Genomic DNA, 27,509 nt, shown 5'->3' with positions numbered 1-27,509 from the left:
CTCTAGTACCTAGCACAGATACATCATAGACAACTGTATAAATGTTTGATTGACCCAGGATACCAGAACTCAAATCCCAACTCTTGTCACCTGCTAGATGGAAAATTCTCATATATCTTCCATAATAAAATGAGAAAATTAATATTTGTACTTCCTACCTTCACAGGGTGGGTATGAAGAAGGTAATGGTAAATTATAAAAAGGCCAGAGAAATGTGAACTATTTAACAGTGCTCCATAAATCTTAAGGTATCTAGGTGGCTCAATAGATAGAATACTAGACATGGAGTCAGGAGGACTTGAGTTCAAATCAGGCCTCAAATACTTATTAGCTGTCTGACCTTGGGCAAGTCACTTAGCCACTATCTGACTCAGTTTCCTCAACTGTAAAATGGGGATAATATTAGCACCTAATTCCCAAGGTTATCATGAGGATCAAATGAAAGAATATCTATAAAGTGCTTAGCACAGGGTCTAGAATATAGTAAGCCTTTAATAAATGCTTGGTGATTTATTGACTTAGAGCTCCAAGATCCTAGGATGACACAGCTGTTGGAGTCTATGAATTTTTTAATGTTCTTGTTAAAAAAAAAAAAAAAAAGAAAAAGGAACACTCTTCCCCTCTGGTATACTGATTACATTGATCTTTTTTTAATAGACAAAGGGAGTTAATAAGTGCTTAATAAATTCTTGGAACACCCTGTATGGTCCCATCCAGTCTCCCTCCTACCTACTTCAGTGAGGGATCCTTATTTCAGAATCCCCAGGAGGTTTTGGGGAGGTATACCTAGCAGTTTGAAATAAAAACAGCAATCAGCAAAATCATTGACCCTACCTGTTGCAGGAGTACAGTGGATAATTGTCTGACTGTGTTCTTCTTTCTCAGTCCTGCTTGTGAGATCTGCTGGGTCAGCTATACCAGAGAATATAACATACAATCACATTTTTGACCAAGGTTGATAATTATAACATCAGCTCATACATGACATAAATGCAAAGTTTTCTTAAATAGGAATTCATATGAAATTCCTTTGAAGAGCTGCCCTTGCTTTATGATGCAACTTTTTACATTATTTTTTTTTGCATTCGTCCACGTATTAGTATAAACACCACAAATAAAAAGTCATCTTTCATTTGCCAATGACAATAACTGAAACAACTGCTTCCTCAAAGAGAGAATTTTCCTCTAGTTTTATAAAGCACTTGCCTTTTTCCTGGTTGGATGAAACGCTGTGGTCTGGGAGGCTGGCATCATCTGTGTTTGAGTTTGTATACGAATCGCAACCCCAAAACGCACAGCACTGGTAAGCATATGGTACAGATAAAGACCTAAATAAAAATGAAACAAGAGCTTTGAAACTTTAGTTTAAACCACTAACGTTCTCTAGAGAGGTGTGTGTGTGTGTGTGTGTGTGTGTGTGTGTGTGTGTGTGTGAATTTTTTCCTGAATTAGCTAAAGGTATAGTTTATAAATAAAAATCACATTTAAGACATGTTGAAGGAGCTTGTGGTACAGCAGGACAAGCACCAAGGCACAAGGGGAAGGAGACTGGATTAGCCACAGCAGACTATGTCTAAATCCACCTGGGGGATCTGGGGCAAATAAATCATTCTGTTTCCAGGCTTCAGTCTGATGACCTCTCAGATCTCTTCTAACCCTAAATCCTGGTTCTGTGTGTCAGAGAATTGAGGCTGAAATCCTAGCTTGGGACCTGGGCCCCAATCCTGGCTCTTCTACCTCCCAACCTCACCTAGGTGAGCTCAGGCAAGTCACTCGCTGGGCCTTAGTTTTCTAAGGGTTGGTGTGAATTAGGTAAAGTCAGGTAATATCTGTTAAGCCTTTTGGAAACCTTAAAGCACTACATAAACGCTAGCCATTACGACAGTGATGATAATGATGTCTATAATTCTTCGGGTGTTATCAAAAGTCTTCTTATACATAATCCACACGAGTCCTGCTTGTTTTTGACAGAAATCCAAATGTTCATGCACTGTATGTGTCTGTACTGACCTACTTCACGCATCCTTAGAATTCTTGTATAATTTTCTCCATCCACTGCAGGGCTTTCTATTCCACCACCACATCCTGACTAACAAGTATTTCTGCTGCATATCAGAGAACCAGCCAAACAAACCTATCCTGCGGATGATGCTCATTATCATGACTTCCAGTGCTGGAAAACAGGGCCAAATAATTGCTTTATACACCCATAAGGGGAATGAGAGCAGAGAAAAGCTGCCCAGAAATACTCAGAAAAAAGTCTCAACCAGGATGCTACTTAATTGAGAGCAGACGGTACATGGAGTCAGAAAGGCCCAAATTCAAATCCTGCCTCAGCTACTTTCTACCAGGGGGACACCCTTTCTGTGCCTCAATTTTCTCATCTGTAAAATGACAGGGTTGGACTGGCAGGACTCTCAGCTCCCTTCCATCTCTATATCTATAATCCCATGTTCTTTAACAAAGAAAAAATGGCAGGGAGTAGTGGGGCAGGGGAGAATACCTGAGATTCACAAAGTCCTTTGCTGCTAATGCTTCTTTCAGATGAAAGTTGCCTGTCAGTTTTAGCTGGTTTAACCCATTCAGTCCTTCTGTTGGAAATGAAGTCAGTTCATTGAAACTGATATCTCTAAAAAATTAAATTAAAAAAAAGAATATTAAACCTTAGATTAACATACTAGTGTTAGTGACATGAAGACATTCTGCAAGTACCTTCGATGTTAGATAGGATGGCAGTGGCTTAACTTGGAACAACCGAGTGTTTGACAAATAAACGTCTAGCAAGCCAATTGCTTTCTCAAAAACAATTATTGTACAGTGTTGTCAAAATCAGAACCAAAGCAGCTTGCTGGGTTTGGAGGCATGCCAAGTACAATGGGGAGCAAAGACAAGGGGAAATATTTTGACAAGGCCCCAGTGCTCGGCAACACCAGAGTCCCTGCATTTTAACGTATTATACTATATTATGACGGTATAAAATTGCCTACTTACAGGTTAGTGATTGATCCAAGCTTAATGAAAGCTCCACTGTGAACTTCCTGGATCAGGTTTCTACTCAGATCTCTGCAATTATTAGAATAGTATGTTAATCTTCTCACATAAGCCCTCAAAGCGTAAGTCCCTCGTTCTGCTTTAGAGACTGAGGTAGTCAAATAACATCCCCAATAAGAAAGAAAACTCTTGATTCTTGTTAAACATCCTTCAAGATTCTGTTGAACACACCCTTTGTATCAGTCTCTCTCTCAGAAATATGTTTAAGCAGCAGAGACTTTAGTTGGCCCATTTTAGATCGGTTGGGAATATTCTGAATCTTATCATGCTGGAATGAGTTCAAAAATATAAACAACATAACCCTTAGTACTATTAACTAGGTGAGGAAAAGTCTGGCTCATAACAGGGTTGAGAATATTAATAGGTTTTATAGTATTTACTTGCTCAAAGGTGACTGATAAGGCCTCAAGAGAGGACAATCAATACATCTATATTGATATACATGCAAACAATGGCATTCCAGGAGGGATTCAGATAGGTTTTTTCCAAGCAGGAAATAAGAGTCGTATCTCCAACAATCATATTTTTTATATGTAGCGTATGGAAATGCAACATAGAGAATTTGGATATTGTGGGATTCATTAGTCATGGAACTGACTCGATCACTAATAGATGAAAAATTGGGGGTAGGAGAATTTTCAGTCACTGTGACAACAGAGTTCCTTCCTTATTTCATCCCCTGGGAAAGGGGGAAAGGTCCTCATGTTGGATCCTAAAATATGAAGGAACAAGAGCACGTCTGCTGTCATTTCTAAGTGCTATGAAGGAAATAGCAGCTGTGAGTCAAGCCCCTTCCTTGCTTTTCTGCTTGGATCAGCAGGTTTGCCAACCACAGGCAAAGACCTAGCAGGCCAGGGCAGGAGACTGATGTAACATCATCTTAAAATGTTTCTTGTAAAAACCTATCTTATTCACAATGAGAGTCCATATGGACTAAGCTTAGAAACAACATCCAGTTTTGCTTCTTAGGTGACTTTTCAGAGAGACATCTGTTCTACATTTCACGATACATCTTTCATTGATTTAGTTTCTATTCAGCTCCACCACAAAAGCATTAAAGCCACAGGGATATGAAGACAAAATTAACAATGATTCCTACTCTCAAGGAGCTTACATTTTTGCTGGAGGATTTGAAAATTACATGCCAATAAATGCAAGGTAATTTGAAGAACACTTGAGCTCTAGCAACTGGAATGATTAAAAAAAAAAGAAAGGAATTCCCATACGAAGTGGCGTATGAATTGGAACTTGAAGGAATGAGGGATCATAAAGAAATGGTGGGAAGGGGAACAGTCCAAGAGAGCTCACGGGTAGCCTGTGCAAAGGCAAGGCAAGAGATGGAATGTTCTACATGGGGAGAAAAATCACCTTAGTTTTAAAATGTTTATCTGAGTGACAAACTCCTGTCTTGTCCCAGCTATACACCACACTAACTTAGTTTTAGTGATTTAAACAGCACCAATCACTCCCTAATAAAACTTTGGGCATTGTTTATACAGAAGCCCTCCCAACCAAGAATGTTTTTAAAGCTACACTTTGCTGAATTCATACATGCTAATAAAATTATACAATTGTTGAAAGTATTTGACCACAAGAAAAGGTAAACTGCAAAAAATAGACTTTCTTTATATTTAATAGGCAATGTTAGAAACCGAGTCAATTATTTCTAAAGTCCCATAATTTTATGGTTGAGCTAAAATATATACATAGAATGGAATGCAATGTCTATAAATAGTATTCATCTGACAATATTAAATTCCTCTTAATTAGTATATAAATTCACAGGCTCATAAAGATTGGCTTCAATAGGAACGAAGAGACTTACAGGATCCGTAGGGAAGTTAGTCCTTGGAAGGTGCTTTCTTTAATTTCAAGGATCTGATTATGTTGTAATGAACTGAAATCACAGGGAAAGAAAAATAATTTATTTTCCTTTCTAAGGTTAAATTTAATAAGTTTAACAAACTGATCAGGTTACATAAAACTACTGACTTGCTCTGCTGGAATGCACTAAGTCTTCCTGTGGCATAATGGAAAAACTATCAGACTGTCTGTTCCTCAAAACCCCTCAACTCTAAGATGGAACCATCTCATTAGGCTAGTTGTATGACGTTGGCCAAGTCACTGAACTTCCCCTCTCTAGAATTTGTGTTTGGAAGGAAGAGGCGGACTAGACACCTGTCAATTCTACACATCCCTTTTTTCTAACACAAATGATTCACCACATCCCAATCCTCAGTGATAAATGAGCACAGAAGGGAGCTAAAGAGGCTTAACTCACTCTAATCAAACTCCAACATCTCAAGTCATACGTATCAAGCAAATGTGGAGCTAACAGGCACTGGGGAAGAGTGTACAAAGTCCTGAATTTAGAGTCTAAAGATTGGCTTCAAGTCACTGAAGCTTTCTGGGTCTCAGTTTCCTCATCTACAAAATGAAGAGGTTGTAGTAAATGGTCGCCACGGTCCATTCGGATCCAAATCCAAGAGCTCACAGAACTTTCAGGACAGACACGCCTTATCTAGCTTAAAGGAGGAATATAGCCATGTGTATGCAGTCTCTACCCTATATCACCGGCACATGCCATTTTACAAAGTCTTCTCGAAGTAAGACATGTGGAGGGCTACGGATTTAGCACCACTGACTTTAGAGCTGGAGGGGGGGTTAGTACTTATTGGTTTAATCTCCCCATTTTACAGATGAGGAATATTAGACCCACCAAGCTTTAGTGCACGGCCCCAGGCCCCACAGTTAATAAGTGGTAGAACTAGGGGCGGCTAGGTGGTGCAGCGGATAAAGCACCGGCCCTGGATTCAGCAGGACCTGAGTTCAAATCTGCCCTCAGACACGTGACAGCTACTAGCTGTGACCCTAGGCAAGTCACTTAACCCTCATTGCCCCCCCCCACAAAAAAATAAGTAAAAATAGAATAAGTGGTAGAACGACATGGTGAGAATGCAAAGAATGGTAATGGCTAGCATTTATATAGCACTTTAAAGGCCTGCAAAGCACTTTATTTATATTGTTTTGCTTGGGTCCTCATGAGAGTCACAGGAGGCAGGTATTTTACAGATGAGGAGACTTGCCCAGGGTCACACAGCTAATAAGTGCCTGAGGCAGCAGTCAAAACTTAGTCCTGATTCCAAGTCCAATCTCTCTCCTATGTATTTGACTGTTAGGAATAGAAAAATCATCACCTTCTTTGCAAGAATTGGCTCCAATTTCCCCAACCATAGAGATCTCCCCATTCCCTGGCCAATACAGGAGGTGAAAGCTGAGCACTAAACATAACAACATCGATACACAAGGAATAGGGGCCCCCTTTTCTGGGCTTTGGATGTGAAGGGGAACTTCTCGTGAGGGGGCTTCTGAATGTGGCTCCCAGTTCTGTTACACTATTACTGGGGAAATGGAGCTGTGCGCCATCTCTGACACCCCCCCCTCCTCAAGGGGTGGTGGTGGTGGGTATGGGGAGTGCTCTGTAAGCACCTACAAACAAGTATGATCTTGGGGCAGCATTATAAACATGATGCCACTTTCTTCTTCAACAGAATCCAATGAGTATTCGGGAAGCTCCTATCATGTGAAAATGGAGGAAATTCTATTTGGAACTGCTTCACACCACTAAGAAAACATGTTGTCAAAGCAATGCAGAAATAGGAGTCGTCATTATTGCAAGGAATAAACAAAAACAATAACTTACATTTCCTCCAAAGCACTGCAACCATTGAAACTTGGAAGCTCTTGTATATTGTTGTAGGACAAGTCCCTGAAGACAGAGAAAAAAGATTGTTATAGAGTCTCATTCAAAGCAGTCTACAAAACCCACGAAAAGGCCCCAAAGCAACTCCTGATGCACATAGAAAAACAGGGATGTTTGTTTCCAAGACCTGAGATGGTACAGAGACTCACAGCAGGCTTACCATTTTTCATCACTGAACATTTGCAAGGAACTTCTAAAATGGAAATACTAACTAGATAGAATTCTATATACACATATGCTTTGCAGTATGTTATACGAACATATATTACCAAATATTAAAATAGTCATAACTATATGCATCATAGGTACCTTCAAATATGCATGTATTTAACATGTTACAAAAATTTTAAATATGAAAAAACCCCAAGGTTTTAAATTAAGTCTGCTTTTCAGAACAGAGTCAGATATCAACATTCTCCACTGTAATTTGTCCCAATACAATCTCTGTACACAAAATCAGTATCACACCACTTAGACATGGGACTGCTCCTTTTGTTATTACCATCTTCTAATAATTACTTGAGCCATCTGGTCAATCAATCAGCATTTACTAAGTTCTGTGCTAAGTGCTAGGGACACAAAGAAAAGTCAAAAGTAACAGTCCCTGCTCTCAAGCAGCTCAAAGTCAAATAGGGGAAGACAACATGAAACAACTAAATACAAATGAGATATCGCAGGGATAAACTGAAGAGAATACACAGAGGGAAGGCACTAGAATTAAAGCGGATTCTTTGTGGAAGGTGGGGTTTTAACTGGGACTAGAAGGAAGCCACAGAGTAGAGACAAGGTGGAAAAGAATTAATTCCAGGTGTGTGTTGGGAGTACGTGAGAGTGCATAAAGTCAGGACATGGAGCATTTTGTTGGAGGAAGACCAAGGAGGCCAGTGTCACCAGCACAGGCTTCATATCTGCCTTATTTCTGCTCACGGTTCTGCGGCAGGTTAGCCCATACATTTAACACATCTTGAGCCAAGAAAGATTTTTGTTTAGTGTGGTGATGCAATACAGATAAGCATGGGGGCTGGGCAGCAGAGCAAAGAGTCAATGGACGGGAAGAGAGAGTGCTAAGGCCTAAGCTGTCTCCCTTGTTAACACAGGAGTTCCCTGACATGGCGTGTGGCATGGAGGAAACACTGAGTAAATGCTTTCTGACTGACCTTCTAAAATGTGGGGCCCCAAACTATCTGGACTGATTGGAGAAGTGTAGGGCAGCACTGCAGCTCTGTATGAGTCAACAGTAGAACACTGGACCCCAAAAAGCCTTTTTTTTTTTTTTTTGCCTGAACCTGGGATTTCATTGGTGAGGGAATTCTCAGATCGGGAGACTCTTTCTATGCAGATGGGCAACTTTCTGCAACTTATAGACGTGCTGAATTGCCTGGGAAATGGTGAAATTAAGTGCCTTGCCTAAAGTTGCCCAGGATGTGCCTGAGCTGGGATTTAGAGAGAAGTTGCCCTAATTTCTAGGCTGACTATCTATTTGTCCATGTTACCTCTCTACTGGGATAATCAGAAAAAGGTTGGTGACAGACCTGCTATACTCTTCCCTCATCAGACTACCTTCTCCTATTTGGTTCCAGGTACCATATCTTAGTGTCTTTATGGATAGCAGACACCATGCCTCTCTTAATGTAGTCCAGGATCTTCATTGGCTCTAGGCTACCATGGTGCCCTGTTTACTCACACTGAGTTAGATGTCCATAGAACCCCCAAGATCTATTCATTTGAAGTCAATTCCCCAAACAGGATACCAACACATTTCAAAATCTGAACACAAGTTATTTTCACATCACCCCCAAGTTGGATTACCCATTCCTCTGCCCACCTCCCTTGGTAGAGCCAATCAAGAAACAATGCCTGCCTTAAAACAACCCTCCACTAACTCTAGAAGCACACTGAAAGATAATCCAAGTTCTTGGTCTTCTTTCAAACGTACAGTGACAATGGAGGTAAGAGTAGAAGACTCCAACTTACAAAGTCTTAAGCTTCTTTCGATCTCGGCACAAGTTATTGGGTATACTGCTTATCTTGGTGCCTGTCAAGGTTCTGTGGAAAAAACATTGCAGTACTGAGAGCCCGTAAAAGTGAAAGAGATCAAAAGAATTTCACTCATATAAAAAAGTAAATACTCCAGTCTTTGTATACAGGCTCTGTCAATCCCAATACCTAAAGTCAAGTGCTGAGATGAATGAACTCTTCTTTTTCCAAATCCAATGCCAAACAAACTCATTAATGTGTGTAAAGCATGTTATTAACAATGTCAAGAAAAATAGTCCATCTTCAAAACAAGCAGTTAAGAAAAGTTCATCCATCACCTTGGACCACTCCCTCCTTTCTTCCATACTTCTGTCTTTGAAATTCAGTGATTCAGACAGCCCACTCAACATTGTGGAATTCTCTTTCCCTTCTCCATCTCCCTTGGCCCCCTCTTTGGAAAATTCCCATGTCATCACTGAGGAATTACATATTTTGAGCTGCAATGACTTAAGGAATCATTTAGTCAAAATCCTTATTTGAGAAAACTCAGGTACAAAAGGGCAGTCTAAATAAATATTTAGCTCATCACATGGTTAATAAGCAGAAGTAGGATTTGAACTCAGGTTCTTTAATTCCAGATCCAGTGGTATTTCCAATATACCATCCTCTCAGATCTGTCCATTCTACTTTAAAAAAATGTTTTTCCATCTGTCCCCTCTTTCCCATTACAATGACTACCGTTTTCATTTATGCCCTTTCATTTCGCAGGATCTCAAATTTAGTGCTGAAAGACAAATCTGAGGTTGAGTCCTACTCCCTCCTTTTACAGGAAACTTTTGCCCTAAGAAATTAAGTGACTTGCCCAGGGTTACACAGTGAGCGTCCTCCTGACAATAGGAGACAAAGGACAATAGAGAAAGAGCTCAACAGGATTGTACCATAGAAACAACTGCCATGAACAGTGAGGGGAGTGAAAAATTCCAACAATTCCAATTTTAGTTCAAAATATGTTATGGGGGACAACTAGATGGTGCAGTGGATAAAGCACTGGTCCTGGATTCAGGAGTACCTGAGTTCAAATCCAGCCTCAGACACTTGACATTTACTAGCTGTGTGACCCTGGGCAAGTCACTTAACCCACATTGCCCCACAAAAACAAACAACCAACCAACCAAAAAAAAAATGTTATGAGGGGGCAGCAAGGTGGCGCAGTAGATAAAGCACCGGCCCTGGATTCAGGAGGACCTGAGTTCAAATCTGGACTCAGACACTTGACACTTACTAGCTGTGTGACTCTGGGCAAGTCACTTAACCCTCATTGCCCCGCAAAAAAAAACCAAAACCAAAACCAATATGTTATGAGAAGATTTCAAGGACGTGGGACGTAAAAATGGGGGAAAAAAAAACATAGAAAGGCAGAGACTGGTAGAGAGTACATTCCTGGCTAAGGGAACTCTACACAAATGAGTGTGCTATATGGGAATAATAGTGTGATTAAACTAGTCTGACTCTAGGGAAGTGATGTTTGAAGGAGAATTGTTGGAATGCTGGAGCCATGTTATAGAAGGCCTTGAATGCCATGCTAAGGAACATGGGCTTTACCCTACTATAAAGGGGAATCACTCACATCCTTCTGGCAACAGTGACCCAATGAAAGCTTTTGAAAGATTAACTTGGTGCTGTGAGACAGATGTATTAGAGAAGGGGTAGGCTACCTCAGATTCCCACAGTTAGACCTCAGACATAACTTAGTCCAAGCTCCTAAACCACACCCCCAACAACAGTCTTCCAACCTCTACTTGAAAGATGCCCACTGATGAAGAATTCCCTGAATGGCCCATTCTGATGTGAGCCAATCTGAATCATTAGGAAGTTTCTTGTTATACTGAGCTGAAACCTGCCTTTCTGACATGATCACCCACTGCTCCCAGCTGTGCCCCCTGAGGCCATGCAAAATAAATCTCATCTCTCTTCCAGTGCAGCTCTTCCAATACTTGGACCAGAAATCCTCTCCCCCACCATCAAATCTTCTCTGGGCTTCCCTCAAACATTTCTTGTGAGGCCATGTCCAGTCCTCTCACCAAACTGGTCATTCTCCTTTGGACATATTCAGGCTTATTGCCATTTTAAATACACTCTGACACCCAGAACTGAACACAACCTTTTGGACACGATGTTGACAAGAGCAGAATACAGTGAGACTATTGCCTCCCTTGGTCTGGATAGTGCATTGTTACTAATATGACCTGGTCTAACACTAGAAGTGTTCTGGCTCCTATGTTGAAATACTGTCTCATGCTGAGCCTGCAATTCAATAAAACCCTCAGATTTTCTTTTTAAAAACAGGTATCATTGCTTAGCCAAGTCTCTCCCATCTTATAATTTTTGGCTCCACCCCCCACCCCCCCACCCCGCCCCGGGCAATGAGGGTTAAGTGACTTAACTAGTCACACTGCTAGTTAGTGTCAAGTGTCTGAGGCCAAATTTGAACTCAGGTCCTTCTGAATCCAGGGCAGGTGCTTTATCCACTGTGCCACCTAGCTGCCCTTCATCTTATAGGTTTTTTTGTTTTTGTTTTTTTGGTGAGGCAATTGGGGTTAAGTGACTTGCCCAGGGTCATACATCTAGTAAGTGTTAAGTGTTTGAGGCCAGATTTGAACTTAGGTCCTCCTGACTCCAGGGCTGATGCTCTATTCACTGCGCCATCTAGCTGCCCCCATCTTATAGTTTGAAGTTGCTTTTTATACTAAGCATAAAACTTTGCATTTATCCCTGTAACAGAAAACTTCATCATCTTAGATCCTGCCCCAAAATTTAATCAATCAACATACATTTATTAAATGCCTACTCTGTGTCAAGCCCTGTTGAGATCTTTTGGATTCTCATTTTTTTGTCTTTGTATTATAAGGGAAATAAAATTCTAGCTATACTATCTACAATCTAATGAGTGGTCCACCGGCTAGAGAGCTACTGTAGGAAATTCTAATCATTACAGTTTTAAGCATCCCTGCCAGGTTTATGGGCATCTGAAAATCTGCTCATTGTTTTAACTGGAATTTCTTTTCCTATTAGTGCACTGGAAGATGTTTTCATATGATCAGTAACAACTTGCAATCTGTTTCCATGCTTATTCTTATGATGATGCCCCCAATCCCCTTGTCCATAACTATCCATGTATCTCCAATTTAAAAAGGTCCATACTTACAAACTCTCCAAATTGTTGGTTCCAGTCAGGTTAGGAAATCCCTGTACCATGCCTGCACCCCGAATGACTCTTTTTTAAAAAAATGAAAGAAAAAGAAACTGAGAATTATAAAAGAAATTCTTATAGAAGATATTATTTTATACTTAAACTTCACAATCTATTTTATTCTCATCCTAGGTCAAATTACAGAATTACCTCTGTATTAAATACAAAGTCAATCCCAAATCCCTCCAACTAAGCCTGGAATGTTGATAACTTGACTAAAAGTGTTCATGTAAACAAGTTAGGCTGATCCCATTCCAGGGATCAGAGACAAAAGGAAATAGCACAACCAACAAAAACAAAAAACCCCAAACCCTTGATTAATGTACTACTTACAAAGAATGCAGCTCCGACAGATTGTGAAAGGCCGAGTTCCCCACGAAAGATAAAGGGTTGTCATTTAAATGGCTGCAAAATTATGAAGAGGTAAATATTCCACATGTTCATAAAATCATTCAGCACTAAATCTCTCTGTATACAGATGCCAAATACCCAAAAGACTTAACTGATATTTCCCCTCTCTGTCCAGATGTCTGGCATGATTGAGGCAGCTTAGCATAATTTTACTTTTTTTTTTTAAAAGCTTTCCAAAATACTTACATGGTTTTTAAGAGTGGATTTCCACCAAATGCTCCATTAGGGATTACAGAAATATAATTACTACGAAATCCCCTAAAGAAAGAGAAAAACTATATTGAAACTAATATTGTATTATTGTATTGTATTGTATTATTGTATTATTGTATTGTATTCCTACTGCAGTATAAGTACCTAAATACATTAACTATATACTGTAATATAATTATAAGCATATACTCCTATTCAGCTCAATAAGAAACACAAATATCAAACATTCTAAAATAAACTCCTGGAAAGGGGAGAAGCAAAGCAAATTCTAATTTAATTTCATCTTTTGGAGACTACTAGCCCACTAAGAAGCACTGTGCCTAACTCCAAAGCCACAGTTTTACCTAGGAGAAAGGATCTCTGTCTTTTCTTTATGTGTATATGTGTGTGTGTGTCTATATATGTGTATACTGCCCCTCAATCCTATGTTAAACTAAAGCCTTGGAAAGAATATACTCCTTGCCAGCTCTTGGAATCTTTTTCTTTCTTCAAGGCTTAGCTCAAGTGCCACTTCCTTCAGGAAACCTTTCATGATCAACCTGCCACACTCACCCCCCCCCCCAGAGTATATTTACACACAGATGTAGTATATATAGACATACATATAATATATACACATAGTATCTATACATATAGAATTTATATATTCACACATGTGCAAGTGTATAAACACATGATAGATACACACATATATTTGGTGATGAAATTATAAACAAATGGATTTGTTCAAGAGAAGAAGAAAAGTTATTAAAGGAAGGTCTCTGTCATAGAACCTGCTCCAAGCCTCAATGAGTAGGGGCCTCTCTGAGAATTTCTTTGATTCAATAGACATTAGGTTCCTACCATGTACAAGCCACTTACTGTCTACACTTGCTTCACATGGTTATTTGTTGCTTTATGTCTTTGTTTATAACAACTCCTATTTCTTTCTTTCTTTCTTTCTTTTCTTTTTTTTGCAGGGCAATGAGGGTTAAATGACTTGCCTAGGGTCACACTGAATTAATTCAATGTATGAACCACAGAAATGTTTGTGTGATTTAGTGGCCTCCATTTTTATTTGAGTTTGACTATTGCTTTAGTCCTACTTATTCTTTTTTGGAGGGTGGAGGACAATGAGGGTTAAGTGACTTTCCTAGGGTAATTCAGCTAATAAGTGTCAAGTTTCTGAGGCTGGATTTGAACTCAGGTCCTCCTGAATCCAAGGCCAGTGCTTTATCTACTGTGTCACCTAGCTGCCCTAACAACTCCTATTTCTATAATGCTTTCTTCATAGTAATCACAGCAGGTAAGTACTGCACCTATGAATATCACTATTTCATAGATAAGGAAAATGAAGCTCAAAGAGATTAAGGGACCTGTGTAAGGTCATAGCCCTAACAAGGGTCAGAGTCCTGGCCTCTTCTGTTCCAAGGTCAGTCCTCTTTCTACCATATAGGTGACATGTGTCCCCAGCTTCCCCTGGAGAGCAGGCACCCCAGCTTCTATGTCTTTGTCCCACCCCCCTCCCCAGCATCTAGTATGCTGCCCTACACATATCACAGACACTCAAGTGAGATTTGTTGATGACAGAGGCTAAATTTATGTGCCACCTTCTAAGGGAGAATCTGCTTCCTTGATGCTCCAGTTGTTCATTCTGTATTCTTCATCAAATGACCTCTTTCTCTCTCTCTCTCTCTGTCTCTGGAATATAATCTATTTATATGATTCTCTTCACAGAAGAATTCAAGTGTCCTGAGGGCAGGGGAGTGGTAGGTCTCATCTCTTCAGTCCTTGCATCCCCAGTACAATGTCTTACACAAAGGAGTGTATATTCTTAGAGCTAGGAAGGGTCCTCTGAGACCATCTAGACCAACCTCTCTCATTTTATAGACCAGGAAACTGGGACCTAAGAAGGTCAATGATTTGCCCAAAGTTATACAGGCACAGTTAGGTGCTTAATAAACGCTTCCTGGATGGGACAACACCACAATTCACTATGTACAATTATCTATAGACACTTCAGATTCTCTACCATGGTCATGTGGGAAGGCTGGGGGTGGGGCAGGGCTGATGGAAGAATGAGGCATCAAGAGAGCAAAGAAAGGGGGCAGCTAGATGGCGCAGTGGATAAGCACTGGCCCTGGATTCAGGGGTACCTGAGTTCAAATCTGGCCTCAGACACTTACTAGCTGTGTGACCCTGGGCAAGTCACTTAACCCCAATCGCCTCACCAAAAAAATTAAATTAAATTAAATTTAAAAAGAGAGCAAAGAAAGACTCACAGCTCCTTCAGGCTTGGCAGTGCTTTAATTGCTTGAGGAAATTCTCCCAAATTATTATAATTCAAGTCCCTAGAAGGAATGAAGATGAAACCAGATTGAACAATAACCATATCTTTGTAAGACAGAGCTTTAAAACTCCCAGCCTAAGCCTGAACCAGATTAAAATGTAATGGGAAATGGTTAACGAAATAAATAAAAAACACAATACAATATGCATCCTGTTAATTTATGATTTTCTAAGTCAATACACGATGGCAGGGATCCATTTCCATTTGAATTTTACACCAGCGCTGGAAGGAATTATAGTGGTTATAACTCTATTCTAAAACATGACAGTATTCAGAAATGTCACCTATCAACAAATATGTTATAGAAATCAAAACCATGAACAAGAAAAGTCTCATGGAATTACCAAACATTTATGACAGGCTTCCTTATATTTTTTCTTTCATAAATATTTCATTGATACTCTTTTCTTTTAAAAAAAAATTTTTGATACTACCCAATAACTGAGCCCCCATGGAAGCCTCCCTTATAAAAACAAATACAATTAAGCAAAATAAATCAACCCACTGGCCGTGTCTGAGAACAAAAGCTGTTTGTGCTCCTGCTGTCCACCACCTCTCCAAGGAAGGAGATATTGCACATTGACAGGTCTTCAGATCAGCATTCTTTTTTTTTTCCTTCCAAAAAAGTTTAAAATGTCTCCCATACTGATCTTTGCATTAATTTATTCCATGGTAGACAATAGGAGTAAAATTATTAGCTCCTTAGGAATTCACAATCAAAAAAATCCTTTGTAGATGCCTATTCTAAGCAGATAAAGGAAATAGTATTTGGGGAGAGGAGTTTTTGTGAAGTATAGAATTTAACATGGAAATTTTAAAGGTTTAAAAATTCATAAAGGATCTATGACTTCATCACCATGGGGAACTCCAGTTGTATGAGCCCTTTCCATCAACACAGACCAACTATTCAGCAAAGAAGTCATAGGGAGATGGCTGAGGCAAACAGAGGTTTTCCTAACTCCAAGGCCAGCATTCTATTAGTCAACACATCCTCTGAACAGTATTTCCCAGAAACTGGGGACTAAGTCCAGCATCCAGAATGATTTCCAAGAAATTCTGGGACCATGGTACTCTTTGCTATGGTGGCTACCACCAAAGAGTGGCCCGAATCTTCCCCTGCAGACTTTGTTTCCCTAGAGAAGCCTAAGGAGCAAGAAGGGGCCAAGGGAGAACCTCACAGCTATTGTCCTCATTCAGTTCAGGCTCTCTGAAAAAGAGATCATCTTTGTAAGAAACAGTGACACTGTTGAGGGTCATAATGTCAGCCTTGTCAGCCTTGCTACAAAAATCACAGTAGGCTAAACAATACTCAAGGAGAGCACAGTTCTACAGGAGCAATGCTATACCTGGGCAGCTGGATTAACAACGACTGAAATGAGGTTTAACACATAAAGCTGGGGCCCAGGTATAATGAATGAATGACATGGTTGTAGAATAATATTTGTAGAAATGTTTCATACACCGTCTGCGTTTTTAAAATATTCTAACTTTATAAAGACCTAGTTCATTTCCTCTTAGTTTATGAAATTGATATTGCAATAAAAGCACAATTAGCAGGAAACTGACTAATTAACATCCTCAATTCCTCACCCTACCCCAGTGCCACCCTGACCTCAAAGAGAAGGGAGGTTTCTTTTCTAACCACAAATCTGAATTATTCTTGATCCTGGCCTTAAGATTGCAAAAACTGAAATGTCACAAAATGACCAAAAAATTAGAAATAAATTATGGATTCAACACCATATAGTTTCTCTTTTACAAGTCATATAAATGCACATCATGCTCAGTAATGAATTATTCAAGATGTACTTACAAGGTTTCCAAGTTGTCTAATCCATCAAAACAGTGCTGACCAAGGGTCTTAATTTTATTATTATGAAGGTGCCTGAGGAGACAAGAATAAAAAAACATTATGTAGACATCTCTAGGCAATGATTTTTAAAGTACTTAAGAGACAAGGAATAGCTCCCACATAGGCTTCAGTACTAAACCAACAGCTGTTGTTCCGTCGTTTCCATCATATCAGACTCTTCGTGACCCCACTTGGGGTTTTCTTGGCAGAGATACTGGAGTGGTTTGCCATTTCCTTCTCCAGCTCATTTTGCAGATGAGGAAATTGATGCATACAGGGTTAAGTGACTTGCCCAGGGTAACACAGTAAGTAAGGATTTGAGCCCAGATTTGAACGCAGGAAGATGAGTCTTCCTGACTCCATTCACTGGGCCACCTAGCTGCAGGTGATAATTGTCAAACTAATAGGTGACAGACAGTGTCAAAGGCTGCAAATATGCTGAGAAGGAAGAGGATTGAGAAAAAGCCATTAGATCTGCCCATTAAGAGATGATTGATAACTTTGCAAAGGGCAGTTTTGAGCTGAATGATAAGGCTGGAAGTCAGAGGGTAGAGGCTTTAGGAGACCCACATAAGGAGAGGAAGTTGAGGGACCTTGGCCAGACCACTTACTTTGGCCAGGGGTTTAAGCTGATTAGGGGAGAGCAGATATTGAAACAGCAAGCAGGAATGGGAGGATTAAGTGAAGCTTTTTGTTTGTTTTTAAAAGAATGGAGAGCAGATTTGGGTGAGTTTGTATGTGTCAAAGAATGAGCCAAAAGATAAGGGACTGAAGATAAGAAAGAAAGTGGGGGAGAGAGCTGGGGCAATCTGCTGGAGATAATGGAGATATTGGGGGTAGGAGCAAGGAAAAGGGTCACCTCTCTGTCTCTTCATTAGAGGCTGGAGAGAAGGAGAGAAGGCAGGAGAAGATGTCTGGGTGATACAGAAGATGGGAAGGAGGAACTGGCAGCACATGGCCTCAGGTTTTTCAGTGAACATGAGGTCTGAATTACTTGGCCTCCTGGGCACCTTCCAAATCAAGAGTCTGGATATTCAGTGCTCACAGCAATCCAGCAAAAGGTGATTCCCCCCATTTCACTGGTTAGAAAATAGGCTCAGAGAAATAACCTAACTCATCCCCAAGTCAGTCTAGAGTATCCCCTTCTCCAATCCATGCTCCACATATGATTTCCCTAAGGCACAGGTCTGACCAGATCACTGGCTTGCTTAAAAGCCCTCAGGGGCTCCCTAGTGCCTGAACAGGATAAGGAACATCTGCTTTTCTGGTAGCCTCCGCCCCTTCACAAACTCCACATTCCAGCCAAACCAGCCCACGAGCTGTTCCCCAAACCTAACCCCTTATCCCCTGCATTTATACATGGCCTCTGCCAGGTTGCATTCCCTCCTCATCACCTTCTCTCCACACCTAAACAGGTGAGTTTGGACAATAACCTGTGAGCCCTGGTTCCCTTATCTGTAAAATGATGGTCTTAGGACACCTGACCCCTTTACTGTCCAGTTCTAAGTCTAGTCCTATATGAAGATAGAGGGCAAAGGGCAATTTAGTCACTTAGGGACTTATGGGAATGGAGCACAGTTTCCTTGGATTCATTTTCTATTTACCTATTTAAAATAGAAGGGGAACCGTTATTGACTTTATCTTAAATGTAAACCGCTATAAAATGTTCATCATTTGCCCTCAAACAGAGGAGAAGAGCAGTTTGACTGTACAACAGGTCTGTAACAGAAGCATTTGAATAGAATTTAATTACTATTACCATCTGACATGGACAGTAGGGACCTGACCCCAAACCCAGAACAAAATGTCCTAATTTGCTGAGCCCTGACCCCAAATGAATCTAAATATCATTTTATTTTACTGAGCCAGAGCGCCAAAGAGACTCATGATCCCCATTAAAACCCAAACCAAATATGCTTTATAGAGTATTTGGCTCCGCTTGGGTCTCTGTATACAGTAAATCTGATGCAGGGTCAGAAGGTCTCATAATGCCATAAAACCAGGCAGATGTTCCTGGTTCAAGCCCTCCTGGCCTCTCACTTGGACTTTCTGCTCCGGCCTCCTAAAATGAACTCCCTGCTTTTAGCCCCTCCCCTCTTCTATTCATCTTCCTAATGGATGCCCAAACTGCCTTTTTAAAGGACAAACCTGACAACCATGTCATTCCTTGTTACTTCGAGGATAAATTTTGTTGTTCAGTTGTTTTTCAATCATGTCTGACTCTTTGTGGCTCTGTTTGGGATTTTCTTAGTAGAGAGACTGGAGTGGTTTGCATTTCCTTCTTCCGATCATTTTACAGATGAGGAAATTGAAGCACAAGGGGTTAAGTGACTTGCCCAGGGGCACACACCTAGGAAGTGTCTGAGGCCAGATTTGAACTCAGGAAGATGAGCCTTCCTGACTCCAAGCCCAATACTCCATCCACTGTACCATCTAGCTACCACAAAAGACCTCCCTGAATGACATACCCTTTCACAATATGGTTCCAGTCTACTTTTGTGGCTCTAGTCCATATTACTTCTTTTTATGCCCTCCAGATAAAGTGACATGTTTCCTATCCCCTAAACTCAGAATTTTATCTCCTGTCTCCATGTCTTTGCTGTTCCCCAGGCCTCCCTCCCCACCTCACAGAATCCCTAAGCATCATGAAAGGCACATCTCATGTACCTACTCCATGGCAAGTGCTTGCTGATTCCTCTTCAAACTGTGTACATTCTCAAGAGTACATTCTCATACCACCCTCCCCCACTCTGAGGAGACTCTGAGATCACTGTGGACAGAGACATTATTTTTGTATGCCCAATGCCTTCCACATACCTGCTCACATCTAATCAATTTGGTTGTTCCCTTTAACAATGCAGACTGAGTCCCTGTCTATGCCTGTCCTTTGTTTAGCACATTGATAAATGTTTATTGATCGAACCTTGCTCAGTCCTCACAAGTTCACCAAAGGGAGCCCACTTAAAGACTCACCTTCTCTTATGCTATCTCAAAGACCAAAGAAGATATGATTACACACACCACAGAGGCTTACTAAATGCTTGTTGGGATTGTTTTACGTGTGGCCTGACCAGGGCAGTTCAGCAGAAAAATCATTTCTCTAGCGTTGGGAGTTGCAATGTACTTTGTCTCTCCAGTAACATGCCACAGTAGACCAAGTACTTTTTATAGAGTTAAAGTTGGAAATGCCAAGAGATGCCCCTCCCTCACACTCCCATCTCTCCTGGGGCTTATTTGCTCAATTCGGCTAACAAGCAGTAACTTGTTTAAGGAAGAATCAAAGTCACAACAACTCACTGATTTCTAAAACATTCTTAAGTTTGTATTAACATTGGTACCTGATTTCCTGAAAAATCAGGGCTCTTAGAAGGCCTGAGTTAACATAATCTTCTACAAGAACGATTCTAGGCAGGCACTTAATGAATATTCTTTGGATTGCATAGACCTTTCAGGTGATGTCCAGTGAGACACATCTCCCAGTGATTTATACATACAAATCTGCATTTTTATAACAGATAACCTTTAGCAAAGGGTCACATATAAATGACCTTTACGCATGATCCTGCCTTTTAATGTTCCTTCATCCCCCAAAATATTCTGAATATATTTTAATCATGTATTTTTTCAATCAACAAGCATTTATTTTTTTCTCCCTTCCATCTCTCTCTCTCTCCCATTGGGGGGTGGGGGGAAGAAAAGAAAAACGAAATTCTTGTAACAAATATGTAAAGTCAAGCTAAACAAATTCCAAGATCGTCCATGTGGAAAAATGTGTGTCATGTCTCTGGGTATCATGCTTCATTATCATTCCTTTGTAATCATGGTTGATCAATTCACTGATCAGTTTTTAAGTCTTTCAAAGTTGTTTGGCTTTAAAATGTTGTTACTGTATAAATTGTTCTTCTGGTTACTTCCAGATTATGCTGTAGATGCCCCCCCCCTTTTTTGTGGGGCAATAAGGGTTAAGTGACTTGCTGGTAAGTATCAAGTGTGTCTGAGGTTGGATTCAAGCTCAGGTCCTCCTGAATCCAGGGCCAGTGCTTTATCCACTGGGCCACCTAGCTGCCCCCACACTTGTATATGTTTTGTACTTCTCTGTATCCTTTTGTTCCCCACCCTCACTAGAATGTAAGCTCCCTGAGGGCAAGGACAGCTTTGTTTTGGTCTATGTAGCATGGTGCCTGGCACACACTAAGTACTTCTTCATTCTAACTTGAATAAGACATTTGAAGGGGCAGGTACTTACAGAACCACAAGGCTTGAAAGGTTGGTAAAGGCAAAGTCAGGGATGCTTGTGATCTTATTGAGAGCCAAGGTCAGAGCTTGGAGGGAGGGGAGGTTGCTGAGTGGCCGGACAGGCACCTCACTCAGACTGTTGTCATCAAGCCACAGATGCCGTAACTGAACAAGACCCTCAAAGCTCTCCTCAGGGACTGAGGTAATGTGGTTGGCATCTAGACGCCTGTAGGAGAAATACAATAGCCAAGTTCAAGAACACATTTTAATTGCTAAGGAATGAGTCAATTAGTCATACAAGTATCACAACACAAAACATTTGAAACTGAGAACGGAAATTGTTAACGGCCCTAATAATTTGAGTTAACACCTATTTCAAGAGAAATTTATTTCTTTTTTAAAATAAGCCCCATGTTAATTAATTTTCATCAGAGTATTCTCTAACTTCTTCCAAACTAAGGGAACATTTTAGTTCAGATGTCACAGTTTTACTTTAAAAATCAAAGCTAGGTCAATTTTTAAAATTAGATATACTTCATAATTGTAAGACAATATTTTAATCCAGCATTTTAAAAATTTTGTTTTTAAGTCCTGAAGACATTTAAAACCTTTGGTGGTAGTTTTTTCAAACAGAAAGTTAAAATGACATATACCGTTCATTTGAAGGGGAAATGAGCACAGTAAGATAATTAAAGGTTGGAAACATATTCCAACCTTCAAACATACATTTTCCAATACAGCTGATATTGTGGTATAAATGGGACAGGAATAGAGAGCACGAATGGGATAATGCACATACTGCAAGGTGGCTCAGATGGTGTTTCAATGTTTCCCAGACGCATGTAGGGTCAGAGCTGAAAGGGTTAGGAGGCCTGTGTACCAGTTTCAAATCTGCTGCCATTTAACCTTGGATAAATCACTTGACCTTGCCAGAGCCAACTAAGCATAATGCCTGGCACACAGTAGGTCCTTGATAAGTGGATTGATGGAGCCTCAATAGCCTGATTTCAAAAATAAGGAACTGGGATTAAGTCTCTAAGGGCCTTTCCAGTTGTGACCTTTTGCAGGGTGGGTATGGACCAGTGGTTTCATCTCTGTAGGGAAACTCCCTTCCCTGGTGCAGATTACCAAATAGTCTATAACTTGTAGCCTCACAGAAGGCTTTCTTAACCTGACATCCAGGGAACTTAACTTTACTTCAGTATGATTGCTTTTCTTTGTAATACAGTGGATTTTATTTGATGCACCTAGAAACATTATGAGAAGAGGCACACAGGCTTCAGAAATGACCAAAGGAGTCCATGAAATAAAAAGGTTAAGAAGTCAAGGCAGGGGCAGCTTAGGTGGTGCAGTGGATAGGGCACTGGCCCTGGATTCAGGAGGACCTGAGTTCAAATTCGACCTCAGACACTTAACGATTACTAGATGTGTGATCCTGGGCAAGTCACTTAACCCCAATGATGGAGATAGAGGAGGAGGAGGAGGAGGAGGAGAAGAGTAGTAGTAGTAGTAGTAGTCTTAGTAGTAGTAGTAGTAGTAGTAGTAGTCAAGGCAACAAACTTTTATTAAGCACTAACTCAGTGCCAGGCACGTGCGGGGCTTTGAGAATACAAAGGAAGGTGAGAGCCGTCCTTGGGTTCCAAGGTAGCTGTATTTCCTTCAAGAGTTGCCTGAAGTACAGAGGGGTCACCTGGCCCTTGAGCCTCTACTGTGTTCTTTATACTCCACATTCTAGCAGAATGTTTGGAGTCATAGGGAATTGTTGATCTCCTTTTCTATTAGGGAAATGATACAGCCAAGCTCATGAGAAAATATTCTTGCATTGTTAGAACCACAAATCACGGTGGCAGAATATTAAGTAGGTTTGTTGAACATTAAAGTTGGAATCAACCTTTAGGAATCTAATTGCCCTCATTTTACAGAAATAGAAACTGAGCCCTAGCAAGATTAATATTTTTTATTGTGGCCTGGAAATCAGAAATAAAGTACATTTGGGAGAGGGGAACAGGGGGAGAAAAATTCCCCACTTCCATACAATGCTAAATGGGCTAGGTCATTCTGGCACCAAAATTAAGTACAACATCATTCATGTATAAAGTTTATCATTTTTAAGCAATGGAGGCAGCAAGGAACATGGGAAAGAGTATTGGGATAGGAGACTGAGCACCTAGGTTTGTTTTTTTGTTTTGTTTTGTTCTGTTTTGTTTTGTTTTGTTTTTTACAAGGCAATGAGGGGTTAAGTAACTTGCCCAGGGTCACACAGCTAGTAAGCGTCAAGTGTCTGAGGCCGGATTTGAACTCAGGTACTCCTGAATCCAGGACCAGTGCTTTATCCACTGCGCCACTTAGCTGCCCCCAAGCACCTATGTTTTAATCCTGACTCTACCAGCTATGTATGACCTTGGGCAAGTCTTCTAACTTCTCTGAGCTTCAGTTCCTCATCTGTAAACTGAGGGGCTTGGTCCTTAAAGCTTAGTGCTCCCTCTTCTGTAAAGTCTTCCTTGAATTCCCCTAGGACCTCACCTCCCCCATACAATTTACTTTGTATCTAGTTTGTATATCTTCAGTTATTTCTTCCTCAGATAGAATGTAACCTCGAGGACAGGGATGGTTTCATTTTGTTTTTCTATCTGTAGTGTCTGTCCCACAATAAGCACTTAAATATTTATTTTTATTAACAGATCACCAAGAAATGACTAATTGATGCTTTGTCCCAGATATAACTAAAAAAGACTTTAAAAAGTCATAGAAAAAGTCTGAGCAAGAAAGCTGTTGGTGTCCTGAGCACTTGGGGCTGGGATCACACTCATCTCTTTCCCCATAAGCTCCAGAATTCACCCTAGCCCTGTAAGGGGAATGGGTGTCCCATTGGCCAACAGCACATCACCTACTAAAGGTGCTCTTCTTGAATAAGGAAGATTGAGTTTAATTAGACCATGTGTCTTCTCCACTTGAAGCTTCCAGAGTTTTGTGGGTATTCAGAAACTGTTTGTATGCTGCCCATTGTCCCTGCCCCTACCCCCAAATTTGGCTACTATAACATCTGAATGCACCTGTGAGTTTCTTGGAGGGCAAGGACTGTTTTTCCCTTTCTTTGTATCTCCATGCAGTCCCTGGCACACAGTAGGCGCTTAATAAAGGCTTGTTGACTTGATTTATTTTTTCCTCTATTTGACAAGATCTCATTTTAGGAGCAGAGTCCATGTTTGACTCACAACGTTTGATCCCATTTTTTAAACAAACTTTTCACAATGCACAGGTGAACTGCAGTCCATTCCCTGGGCTTATGATTAGAAATGCCTGTGTCAATAAACCAAGTTCAGCCAACACTCAATTTTCCAGGGGCTGCTGGCCTTCCCCCTCCCCCAACCAACTCCCTTCAAGGTGGCAAATCAGCAGGATGATTGATGCTCTTCTTCCTTCTCCCAAGAAAAAACAGGAAGAGGAAAAACAGAAGGAAGCTCAGAATTCAAGCCCTTGAATAGTTCTAGTGCAAAACAGCTGGCCAGGGAGCAGGCTTTAGAAACTCTCTACTGCAATGGTTTGCTGTCTGTGTGACCTTGGGTGCTGGCAGAGGGAGCACCCACAAAGAAGAAATGATAGTCTGCGTGCCTGCCTGCCTGCCTGGCCTAGAGTCCCAGGACGTCAGAGCTGAGGGAAATCTTCCCAACTATGGATGAAGCTTCAGGTTACACACCACGACACTGAGAGTGACCAACTGAAGGCTTTTTACTCCAAGACTCTGCAGGGGAGTTCTTAGCTACAGCACCCAAATGACTGCACAGGAAAGAAATGCAGAGATGGGGAGTTTCTCATGCAGTGCATGGTTCCAAAAAATCCAGGAATCTGGGGCTTCACTGGTGAGGAAGCTTCTAAGCCTCATGCATCTCTCTTCAACCAAGGAGACTCTTGGCCAGCCATGCTATGGAAGTCTACCCCCTCTGCTCAATTTAAGGACTGCCTGAATCACTCCTGGGATTCGCTACTCAACTCTAAGTGGGGATCAGATGGGGGGCATGAGGAGCTAAGAAAGGCATCATTTCAGTCAGCCTCCCTCATGCTTTCTCACACTTGCTTGTGTGTGTGTGTGTGTGTGTGTGTGTGTGTGTGTGTGTGTGTTTGTATGTTTGTTTGGTGTTTTTTTTTTTAGTGAAGCAATTGGGGTTGACTTGCCCAGGGTCACACAGCTAGTAAGTGTTAAGTGTCTGAGGCCATATTTGAACTCAGGTCCTCCTGACTCCAGGGCCGGTGCTCTATCCACTGTGCCACCTAGCTGCCCATCTGTGTGGTTTTTTTAATGTGATAACTGTATTTCAGTATAATTGGTTTCCTTTGTATTCTTAAATATACTTTATGCATTTAAAAACATTACTAGCACTTTATATATTATTTCATTTGAGCCTCGCTACAACCTTGTGAAGTGCTATTATTATCATCCCTCCTTTACAGATATGGAAATTGAGGCCTAAAAGGTTAAATAACTTCTTGAGGGTCATGTGGTTAGTCTGTGTCTGAGGGAGGATTAGAATTCAGGTTCTCCTGACTCCAGTTCTTCAGTCTATCCACAACATGACCTAGCTGGCCAAACATCTTGTTTTAAGAGAGTTGCTCAGAATAATCCAGTCAGTATGTGTCAAAGGCAGGTTTTGAACTCAGGGCTTATTAGCTTCAAGGCTGGCTTTCTGGCCAATAGAACACATCACTTAAAGTTAAATATAAAAAAAAAAACCTGTTAGAAAAGGTAACCTTTAAGTTAAAAACAAAACAAAACCCCTTCTAGAAAGAGGTTCCCCTGTGAATCAAAGGGTTAATCCACAGGCCTCAGTTGATATGCAGGTGTCATAGCCCCTTGAGAAACAGGTGTGCACACCCTGATTTGTGAAGAGTTTTAGCTTTCACTGAGGATCAACATTTCAGCAAAGAAATGAAATCCTTTTTTTTTTTTTTAAAGAAAAGCCTGAGGGCTCCCTCAGAGATCAGCCAGAAACTGCCTGCTTATTTTTTTTCCTCCCACACCTCCCAGAAGATGAAAAGGATTGCCATCTAACTCCCTTCTTCACTTCATGTTCAGTTCTTTATTTTTTTAAATGCTGCAAGGATGGTAAGGGGATGGTGGAACCAGTTTGTCAGGAGAAACTTACAGAGGGTCCACAGTAATTACAGAGCTGCTGGTTGTTGACAGGCTTCTTCAGGTAGAATTTTACAGTGAGCTTAGGTGGCCAGACCATTTGCTGTACCCTATATGCATGCATGCACATGTGTATGTATGTGTGTGCCTGCAAGTATATGTACATGCCTGTATATGTGTGTTTACATGTGTGTACACTCACATATGCATATGTGTGTGTGTTTTATTTAGATAAATGGAACTTTAAAAAATGGCAGCCAGTGTGTTAGAGCAGAAAGAATACCAGGTCTAGCGTTGACATGAGTTCAAATCCCATCTCTGCTATTTATTACCTATGTGAACTTGGAAATCGATCTCACCACCTTCCTGGACTTCAGGTGACCTATCTGTAAAAAGAGGTTGGGATATACTAAAGCCCTTTCCTGCTTGGCCTCACATTCCAATGTCCCTCAAACTAAACCCTAAGTGTCTTCTTCAGCTCCTCTTCCTACCAGCATCAGTTCTTTTACATTCCGCACTCTAAGTTCTCTTTGTTAACCCCAGCTTCAGAAGGGTCACTGGAAAATTAGTTCTTCACAGAAATGGAAGTCAGGAGGCTTGGATTCTTGTTCCTAATTCTGGCACAAAGTAGCCAGACCTCCTTAGGGAAGTAAGACTCTTAATTCATTTTCACCTCAATTTCCCCATCTGTCTCCACACCAGATAATCTATTAAGAATAAAGCTCCAGGGGACAGCTAAGCAGTACAGTAGATAAAGCACTGGCCCTGGATTCAGTAGGACCTGAGTTCAAATCCGGCCTCAGACACTTGACACTTACTAGCTGTGTGACCTGGGGCAAATCACTTAATTCTGATTGCCTTGTACTACACCCCCACTCACCCAGTCCCCCTACCCCCACCTCCCCCAAAATTACTGTATTCTGACAAAAGGTCTATAGGTTTCACCAGACTTCCAGAGATGTTCATGACACAAACAAGGCTTAAGAATCCCTGTCTTATGAGGATGCCTTCAGTTGGGTAGGAGAGAGAGGCATTTGTCAATGGCCCAAGCTCTCTAATCGAAGCACTGGCAGCACAAACAGCCTTGGAAACTTCAAAAAAGCCAAATGCTTCCCACCCACACCTCAGCCTAGGAAAGACTGCCACTTGCAGGCTCCCCTTCCACCATAAGCTCCAGGTAGGTCCTGATGTTAGCTCAGCTCCTCCCTTCTTCCACAGTTCCAACTTTCCCTTGGCTCCCACCCCTCCCTCAGTTCCTGCTTCCTACCACTGCATTCCTGGCCCACGGCCTCTTGACTG

The 27,509-nt window shown here is 41.0% G+C and overlaps 1 protein-coding gene across 1 annotated transcript in view; it reads right to left on the bottom strand.

Annotated features, from left to right (window-relative positions):
* The window catches only part of LGR4 (leucine rich repeat containing G protein-coupled receptor 4), a 125,674-nt gene that overhangs the window by 6,756 nt on the left and 91,409 nt on the right, over positions 1–27,509 (bottom strand). Inside the window, exons 5-17 of the mRNA XM_043971139.1 lie at positions 21,093–21,308; positions 16,808–16,879; positions 14,927–14,995; positions 12,639–12,710; positions 12,375–12,446; positions 11,997–12,065; positions 8,789–8,860; positions 6,755–6,820; positions 4,877–4,948; positions 2,992–3,063; positions 2,504–2,629; positions 1,207–1,328; positions 835–912 (exon numbers count right to left, since the gene is read on the bottom strand). Of these exons, the coding sequence (XP_043827074.1) occupies positions 835–912; positions 1,207–1,328; positions 2,504–2,629; positions 2,992–3,063; positions 4,877–4,948; positions 6,755–6,820; positions 8,789–8,860; positions 11,997–12,065; positions 12,375–12,446; positions 12,639–12,710; positions 14,927–14,995; positions 16,808–16,879; positions 21,093–21,308 (1,178 nt within the window). The remainder of the gene's footprint in view (positions 1–834; positions 913–1,206; positions 1,329–2,503; positions 2,630–2,991; positions 3,064–4,876; positions 4,949–6,754; positions 6,821–8,788; positions 8,861–11,996; positions 12,066–12,374; positions 12,447–12,638; positions 12,711–14,926; positions 14,996–16,807; positions 16,880–21,092; positions 21,309–27,509) is intronic.

This window comes from Dromiciops gliroides, chromosome 6, assembly GCF_019393635.1.
Source record: "Dromiciops gliroides isolate mDroGli1 chromosome 6, mDroGli1.pri, whole genome shotgun sequence".
Taxonomy (NCBI): Eukaryota; Metazoa; Chordata; class Mammalia; order Microbiotheria; family Microbiotheriidae; genus Dromiciops; species Dromiciops gliroides.
Note: the sequence above shows the minus strand (reverse complement) of the source record. Positions and strands in the feature narration are given on the sequence as shown.